General features: G+C 33.4%; 1 protein-coding gene and 1 long non-coding RNA gene across 2 annotated transcripts in view; one reads left to right on the top strand and one right to left on the bottom strand.

The window, feature by feature from the left end:
* LOC138711108 (zinc finger protein 25-like) overlaps positions 1-9,895 on the top strand; it is a 31,523-nt gene that overhangs the window by 19,828 nt on the left and 1,800 nt on the right. Inside the window, exons 2-3 of the mRNA XM_069842434.1 lie at positions 5,262-5,399; positions 6,577-6,716. Of these exons, the coding sequence (XP_069698535.1) occupies positions 5,268-5,399; positions 6,577-6,716 (272 nt within the window). The 5' untranslated portion in view covers positions 5,262-5,267. The remainder of the gene's footprint in view (positions 1-5,261; positions 5,400-6,576; positions 6,717-9,895) is intronic.
* LOC138711113 (uncharacterized) lies at positions 2,456-3,961 on the bottom strand. Its single transcript, XR_011335347.1, has 2 exons — positions 3,369-3,961; positions 2,456-2,647 (listed from the first exon to the last, which is right to left on the bottom strand). It is a non-coding gene; the product is annotated as an uncharacterized lncRNA (long non-coding RNA).

Below are 9,895 nucleotides of genomic sequence, written 5' to 3'. Positions count from 1 at the left end.
GCACTTACAGAATCTCTATGAGTACTGAAATTACTGAATCTAGAAATTTCAAATCCATTTTTAAAGCAATCTGATAATCACCAAAATATAATCAGCAAGTGTATAGATTAAAAACGTGTTTTAGTTTAAATTACAAAACTCATGGCCTATTACTTTTTCAATTACCAACAAAATTTTACTGACTAATAATACAAGTCTTCGATGCCCATACCACAAACTTGTTTAAAGATCCAAAAAAATGTGAATTTCTGTTTGAATATGAAAATAGACTTGTTTTTAATCATTATTAGTTATTACTATAACCTTTCATAACACTATTATTGAAACAAGGAAATAGATGGTGTGACCACTTGGCCATAGGTCAGTGCTAACTTCTGCTCATAATTTTTGTTACAAGTAGTGCATATTATATAATACATAGTTGGCATTGTATTATGTACCGTATGCTTTCTCATTTTCTTAGTAATTAAGCTGTATTCTTTATTTTAATGACATACATATTATATTACATTATATTTATTGATAGAATATTCATAGTAATTACACTCTGTATGAAACATAACAAAACAGTAGCATTTCGTAGTATAATTTAAAGGTAGTTACAGTAATCTTATATCTGTATCTAATTTTACATTCTAAAAATGGCCTTCAAACCATACGACATAGATTTAACCCGAAAGAAATAATTAATTACATTAAAATAACAACTAAATTTATGTAGTATTATTACTATTATCGTCCATTTTAATTACCGTGATACCTGACATAGTATTTTGAATCTCTGGTACCATGATAACTCTTAGTGTTGTGAAGTTCAAGTAAAATTATATTTCTCCAGTGGTCAGGCAAAAGAGCTTGAGTCCTAATTTTTTGTGATATAAGATTTTAATTTTATATTTCTTCATTAAATCCCTTTCCTGAAAGAGATCCTATAACCAGTGATGTCAACAATAAATAGCTGAAACATGTCACTTTTTGGATTTACGGCAGTTGTTTAAATTTGTGAAAGTTCCTCCTGAAAATTTTGCATAGAGTGACTTAAGCCCTTTTGCCTGCCTACCCGATTTATAATAAAACATTTAATGTACAGATACAGAATTAAAATTTAGAATGCATCTTGATGGCAGTCCCTTATATTGGAATGCATCTTGACGGGAGTCCTCCCGTATGCAGAAAATAATTTTGCACGACATCCACAAGTAGCATATATATATATATATATATATAGGAACTCTTGTTTACTGCACATGCAAAGTGTTTTGTGAAACTTATACAATAAGGGATCTCCAAATTTAATTTCCGTATCTGTACTTAATATCTTAACTCAAGAACATCAACTTATTTCTGTGCTACTAACGAATTTGACACTCGAAAGTTTATCTGAATTATGCTAAAATTTGAGACAGAGCAAATTACGAATTTAAGCTCCCTCATATCCAGATTTACAACGTGATACAATGATGCTTGGAATAATCGATAAACAAAAATTCACTTAATGTGATTTTTTTTCATCCCACTCATCTTGGTGAGAAAATTGTTTAATAGCTAAGAACACTGTAAGCTAAGAATACTTATTCGTATGAATTCCCCCCCCCCCCACTCGCTTCTCTTTATGAAATTTGTAACTGCATCAGCTTTCTAATTATGGATCATGCAGCAAATGCCATATAAGCAACATCATCTACCTTTAAAGAGGGCATTTCGCCCTTTGTTTTCATTATTGTAAGGATTATGACCCAACAAAATACACACACATGTAGTGGGACTTCCTGGTTATATGGTCAGAATACCTTATGAGTTATGGCTATCACTTGGAAAGTCGGGAAAATTTCACATACTGATCTTGTAAGAAATACATTTACACTTCTATGCTGAGAATCGAACCAGAGTCCAGTAGATAAAACATAAAGGTTAAATCACAGTTAAATCTAAATTCTCTCTAATAGGGCTATAGAATAATCTTTAAAACTGCATAGGAAAACATGGATTTCATTATCAGATAACTGCACTCATGTGTTATGTGAAGCAATGTTAAACTGCAATCATTTTGCAAAACCATGCACTGGTGCTACAAATGGAGAAAAAATATTAAAAATACTGCCACTCATACTTCAATATCTCAAGTTTTATTAACATAAAGAATATGTTACATTAACTACAATACAACTATAAAGAAAACACAGGGTTATGTTTTTTGCTGTTGGTCAGCCTGCATCTTTTTCATAAATTCTTCATCTTGCATAGACAACTGTGTCAGTTTTTTGCCAATCCGCTCATGAATATCCAGATATTTGGCAATGCAGCGATCTAGACAGACAGATTCCCCTTTGCCTAACTCTGCATCCTTGTATTTAGGAGGGATGCATTTTCTGTGGCACGCGGCAGTCATTCTATTGTACATATCTGACATCATTTCTATCTCCAGTTCCTGCACCAATTGCAGTTTTGATGTATCTAATGGGGACATGCCAGCCATATTTTAACTCACTGTGATTATTAACCAGTAAATTTTCTTGTACCAGTGTCGTATTCCCCTGCGTTGGACCTCCGAATGCGTTCCCTCACTTTCATAGCATCATAACGATGTTTGTCTACAGATCTCTTTGAAATAACAAAACTGTACAGCCCAGCAGTCGTTACAACAGCCCTGGAACAATATCAAGGAGAATTAGATAACAAAACATGGACCGGGAAAATTTAATTATAGTTATAAATTAGGGAGTACTTAAACTTGTATGTTGTCATTTTTAATAAACAAAATAGGCTATCTGATTTCATATTTGTAACTTGTTTAAAAACAAACCCGTAGATAGATACTTGAAAAAAATTCACATGCCGGCTACGTATTATAGGCTTCAACAAATATAAAGTATAAATGTACAACTGATGGGCCCTTTGTTTCTTGTATAATTGTAAAAATAATATATGTTAATACACAACGATAAAATCACGTTTACACACTAATCAAAGGGCCTTGTTATTTCAGGTTATGTGAAACAAAAATGGAAATCAATGCTCATATGATCCGTATCGTACACGTACCATCCAATAACTACTTTTGAAACATTTCCCAAAGGCATCATACGTATTTATATAATCATTTTAATAAAACTGGTATAGAAATCTATTGGCTTTCTAAACCAAACCAATGCAGAAGGCAGTAGTAATTAAATCCACACCTACACAATCATGCACAGCTGCACAAGGTCTTGGAACATGGAGCGGCCAATATAAAAAAGACATTTGTACCTATTACAACATTCGGCACTTTTATAGGTTTTGTTAATTTCAATGTCTCTTTTAATTATTGTGGAACTGAAGCTTAGCCATACTAAGTTATATAATTATATTTCAATTGCAATACTCACGATGATGTAGTTCCTTGAAGCACCAAACCAGTGACCTTTGTAATTCTTAAAGCGAAAATTCCCTCTTACAATTTGACAGGGAATTTGGCGCGTTGTGGTGACCCTGACATTCTCCCGAGATATCTGTAATTGGTGAGATAATACGAGATTATTAGAGTTGGTGTGAAGTGCGTGGTTTGTGTTGGACAGTAACTATTAATAGATATTGATACTGTGTTTTCATTTATATGCCATATATAATGTAATTACTCTTCTTTTGTGGTTTTGCAGTCTGCAGTGTAACACTGAATGATATTAATTGTCCCAATCTAAACTAAATTTCTGGTGAATAGTATTGATAGAGCTCTATTGAACTGCTTTATTTTGATTTGGAGGCGAAGTAGAACACAGTGTTCATGAACACTAATACGGTTGTTTGTAATCGGCGAGGTGCATATAATTGAAGATACTATCGTTGCATTACACAGTCTCGTTTAATTAAGCAGAACTAAAGCAATAAAAATCTACGATGTAGGGAAAGAACCGAACGAAAGTGGTTGTTTTATTAGTATAAGAAGCATCTGGCGCCAAGTCAATTGTAAAGTTTGGGAACATCTCGGGTAAGTGCTTGACATTCACGTTTGAAATTTACCTATATACAAAAACAAATCAAACCTAACCTACAACGTCGGGACACCTATTGAATGCCTAGTATGGATCGCCATTATCAATCATATTACATCAACACAAGGCCTATGTACAACTTTTACAGCACACAAATCACTTATAAAACAACATTAAAGGAGGCGGTAACCTAAAATAATACTATGATCTCTGTGAGTATTTTCGTAAAGTTGGGATAGATTAGGTCTACGGGATTGAAAATGCTGTATCATGTGCCGTTCTAATTAGTTAACGTCGGTAATTTGCTAGGAGACATCGTTGCATATAGACCACTTTTACACTAAACCTAACCTTAGTGTATACAACGTATACTAAAATACTAACCGAACCTAACGTAACCTGTCACAGATAAAGGAAAAGGTTAGGTTAGGTCAGTTAGGGTTTTAGTATATCTTGCAAAAACAAATTTTAGGTTTAGTGTAAAAGTGGTCTATATGCAACAACGTCTCCTAGCAAATTACCCACCAAACCTGAGTACGATCGAAATACAACCAATTATATTTAGTTTCCCATGGTTTTTGATATTTGATTACGCGTCTAGCCATTTTATTCACTAACACACCAGTAACAGTAATAAATGAAAGTAGCACAGATGGAATTGCTAGTTCACAGATTTAAATTTCACTTAGAGCCAATTGAGAATTTTTTTCATTAGGCCTAAATGAAACGGATGCACTTTACATTGACTTCTTTTATTTTTAAGATAAATAAACACTGCTTGTTTGGCATCATACACTTAATATCTTGCATCTTAATCTGATGAATTTTATAGGAACTCTAGACTAGCGCACATGTTAATAAGTGTAATAATATATAGGGTATTTATTATTATTAGTTGCTTCTCCTAATGTCTTACTGTTTGTAATTTGTCAAACTATATCATAGGTATGTATGTTATCGAAAAAAATACGTACTTAATAGGGTTTGCTATTATTAATAATATGAGAAATGTGCAGTTACGAGAGAGGTGTCACTGTTCCCTACGGTTCACTAACGTATTCCCTGAGTGATTTTGCTATTATTTGCCATAGGTTTCGGAATGTATCCCCTCCCCCCCCCCCCGCGAATATGGAGGAATTTTTATATAGGCCTATGTAAGGATAGGGGCACAAGTGGCCAAATTTAATGTATGAGGAAAATATGCTCTGATTAAGGGCTTATATTTTTTTACACTTTGTCATCCACTAGTGTTGTACATTATGTAATTAATTCAAGATATCTTTATTACAGTACATCATGAATGGTCAGGCAGATATGGACAGTGACACATACGTGATGTCTTCACACAGTGAAATCAGAGTCACCGATCCACTACAGACTGAACTCACTGACCCTTTGGCAATTGTTTCTGTAAAAACTGAAGATGAGGTAAGGTTTTCTTTTTTTTATAATATAACAAAGATGGGTAATTATGTATTTCAGCTGACTACGTTTTCTCTACGAAATTTGCCTTAGGAAATGCGTATAAACTACTAAAATTGAGCGGAAAGCCATAATAAATAATTTTAACTTTGTCAGAGTCCTTGGTCTTCTCTGTCACATCCTCTGTCTCTTATAGGTCAGCTGTCTTCTCATCTAACCCACTGTTACCTTGTCACATTCTTCAGCCTCATGTCACTTAGCTATCCCCTCATTTAATCTAACCTTCAACACGCAACATTTAGGCCTACAGAAATATATGCTGGAAAAAAATTAAACACAGTGCAACACTATCCCCACGATCAGACACTACTACTAATATATGCCAAATGTGATAAACCCACAAACACACCAACTTTAATTACCTCCTATTAACTATACAGCACACTGAAGTCTACCTAAGATTATATACCCCAAAGTCGTAAATACTAACTGGGTAAAATGAAAATTATTGCTTTCTGTTCAATTTTATTAGTTTGTACATATTCCTCAAGTCAAATCAAGGAGATTTGAATAAATTTCGTCGAGAAAACATGCAGTCAGCTGAAGTAAACAATTACTCAAAGATGTAGTAGTAGTAGTAGTAGTAGTAGTAGTAGTAGTAGTAGTAGCTTTATTTTGCCTGGCAGAGTTAAGGCCATGAGGCCTTCTCTTCCACTCAACCAGGTTTCAATAATATACATGAGATACAAAATTTGATTACAAAACAACACAAAAGAAAATACCTTAGAAATTATATAAAATATAGTAGGAAATTACAATAGACAAGATCAATTACATAATATAAAATTACAAATAGTAAAGATCAGTTACATAATATATAAAATAAAGTAGAAAATTACACATAATCAAAATCAGTTACATAACATAAGGGGAATACACACACACACACACACACACACACACACAATTTATAAGACCTAAAATGCCTGAGACAAATTGGACGATTAATTTACTTGAGATATATTATTCAGTTAATATACTAATTGGAGAATACATATGGGTGACAAGACATAAAATGTTGATTAGCAAAGTCCTACTAAATGGCATACAAACACAAACGATTAAGTAATATATGAAGATGTAGTAGATTCGTGTTATTTGTCTAAAAATTATGTTGTTGCAGGATGATGACATGGAACACAATTTAAAAGTCGTGGAGGTGGTGGAGCAGTTAGAAGTGAATATCATTGTGGAGGATCATGGAACGTATTTGCAAGACATGAATGGTGTCAAGTTGTACTTTCTAGGTGCCAATGGAATGGAGTAAGTTATCGAATACATATGTTATATTTACACCTTTCATTTTGGCTGTCAGTTTCTTCTGCTGCCTTGAATTAACACTATATGTCATCTAGTAAAACAGAATGAAATACAATAGAGATTTAATTTATTGTCATTAATTCATTATACCAAATGTTATAGTTATCAAAACGAAAATGAAATCATTTAATCCCATAATAAAATGACAATAAAATGACAATCTGCTCAAAAAGTAAAACCTACACACACTTACTTACTTACAAATGGCTTTTAAGGAACCCGAAGGTTCATTGCCGCCCTCACATAAGCCCGCCATCGGTCCCTATCCTGTGCAAGATTAATCCAGTCTCTATCATCATATCCCACCTCCCTCAAATCCATTTTGATATTATCCTCCCATCTACGTCTCGGCCTCCGTAAAGGTCTTTTTCCCTCCGGTCTCCCAACTAACACTCTATATGCATTTCTGGATTCGCCCATATGTGCTACATGCCCTGCCCATCTCAAACGTCTGGATTTAATGTTCCTAATTATGTCAGGTGAAGAATACAATGCGTGCAGTTCTGCATTGTGTAACTTTCTCCATTCTCCTGTAACTTCATCCCTCTTAGCCCTAAATATTTTCCTAAGCACCTTATTCTCAAACACCCTTAACCTATGTTCCTCTCTCAGAGTGAGAGTCCAAGTTTCACAACCATACAGAAGAACCGGTAATATAACTGTTTTATAAATTCTAACTTTCAGATTTTTGAACAGCAGACTGGATGATAAGAGCTTCTCAACCGAATAATAACACACATTTCCCATATTTATTCTGCATTTAATTTCCTCCCGAGTGTCATTTATATTTGTTACTGTTGCTCCAAGATATTTGAATTTTTCCACCTCTTCAAAGGATAAATCTCCAATTTTTATATTTCCATTTCGTACAATATTCTCATCACGAGACATAATCATATACTTTGTCTTTTCGGGATTTACTTCCAAACCGATCGCTTTACTTGCTTCAAGTAAAATTTCCGTGTTTACCCTAATCGTTTGTGTATTTTCTGCTAACATATTCACGTCATCTGCATAGACAAGAAGCTGATGTAACCCGTTCAATTCCAAATCCTGCCTGTTATCCTGAACTTTCCTAATGGCATATTCTAAAGCGAAGTTAAAAAGTAAAGGTGATAGTGCATCTCCCAACAAAAATCTGATGAATCTTTTCTGAACACTCTCAATTTTGTTAATATATTTAATTTGATAGGGGTTCCATACAGTACTGCAATATTCAAGTTTTGATCGAACTAGTGAAAAAAAAAAAAAAAAAAAATTTAAACTATCTTGAGAGGAGAATTTTGTGGTATGTCTATAGATAAATCCTAGAAACTGTTACATTTCGATGGGATACTTACCAACTTCCATGGATTTTTTTTTAGCTGTCGAATTTTTTCAGTGTTGGATTACATGATACATCAATATTTCGTGTGCATACCCTTAGTCTTTAACGTATCATTATGCTTTGGCATTCTTTTTACTTTCTCATTACATACATAGACAGTATAAAGACCAAATTATTGCCATGCTGAAAAAAGTTTGATTTCGAAATTTTCACGGAAATCCATATTTTCAGCTTCCGTGGTATGATTTTGTAGTTTCAGGTATGCTGTCTGTCTGTCTGTCTGTCCGTCCGTCCTGTACAGCAGTTTCTCTTAAAGACCGTTTCTGATAAAAAGCAATGGAGGGTTTAATTGAAAGAACACACGAACACAAGGTCTCTGTGGTTCGAAGAAGTTTATGTTAAGAATTCCCAGTTATAACATAGATCAAATTCACTTATTTTAGTTTACTATGTTCATATACACAGTCATCTTATTTATGGTATCCTGCTTTGGTGTTATCATAATTCGTCTAAAAACTTTTTATTTCACAGAATAGAGCTATGAGGATTATCTGTGGTGTTGCTCCTCATACCCATTGTAGACCATTATTTTACAAGCTTTGTGTGTTAATATTAACGTCTTTATATGCCTTGAGCTGCCTTATTTATATTAAGAATAATTTCTCTAAATACATTTTTTGTTCTAATTTATGTAATTATCCAACATGAAATTGTTGAAACATTTATCAACAGTAATCTCACTAGACGTTTTGATTTATCTAAAGAAAATCAAAACTCGAGTGGGATTTATTTGACTATTACACGATTAGAAGAAAGTATATAAAGATTAGAAGTAACGAAGTGCTCCTATACAATAAAATATTAATTGACTTACGAAAATACAACTGTCTTCAAATGTATTATTGTACCATCTCAACATTACAAAATTACGCTAGATGCATGCTAGATGGCAGTAGTGAGCAATGCCTTCTCGTCGAGAAGTTCTCGATCTATTATACACGATGGCAATGTTACTAGTCAAGAGGGCTTTGTTGATTCAGTTCCATTTTTATTAAAATGCAACATTCCACTTCAATTATCCGAATCCCATTAATCAACTTCACTTGACAGATGATTTTCAATAAATCTTAATATTAAACGATCTCTGATACGTGACTATCCATAATATCATATAGCAGAAGCTATAACATAACCTAACTAATATACGCAAGTGTTAGAAAAGTTTTAATTAACGACGATGACATAAAAAATAAACATGAATAATTTTAAAAGGAATAATTATTGAATGTACAATTTTCAAATTTGAATGTGGTTGGTGGTTCAATTGATGTTATATTGGACGTGTGTGTAATATAAGTGGAACTCGTTGATTTAGGCCTACATGGTGTATTCAACTTATTCAGGATTTCTGAATGGTGCTCTTCATTTATTTGTAAATAGGATTTCAGAAGATGCACAGGTATGATCAGTGATTATTATTAATTCTTGTTCTTGAATGCCAATGCGAGTCATATTTGAAACTGCTGTGCATCGACTGGAGTGGTTTGTAATTTTATATATATTTTTGACGTCCAGACCAGCGCAGTTTCAAATGTTGGCAAACAAAGAAACAAATGCTAGGGATGCGATAAAATTAAACAAATGCTAGGGACGCGATAAAATTGTGCGATAAGCAGCCATGATTGGTTGAAATACGTCCTTTCGTACCATTTTATTGGTCAAAAGTAGTATGACGTAGTAAGAGTGTAATAGTCTTTATAAAAATAAATTCAGCATTACTCAAAATAGTTTTGAA

This window comes from Periplaneta americana, chromosome 12 (assembly GCF_040183065.1).
Source record: "Periplaneta americana isolate PAMFEO1 chromosome 12, P.americana_PAMFEO1_priV1, whole genome shotgun sequence".
Taxonomy (NCBI): Eukaryota; Metazoa; Arthropoda; class Insecta; order Blattodea; family Blattidae; genus Periplaneta; species Periplaneta americana.
Note: the sequence above shows the minus strand (reverse complement) of the source record. Positions and strands in the feature narration are given on the sequence as shown.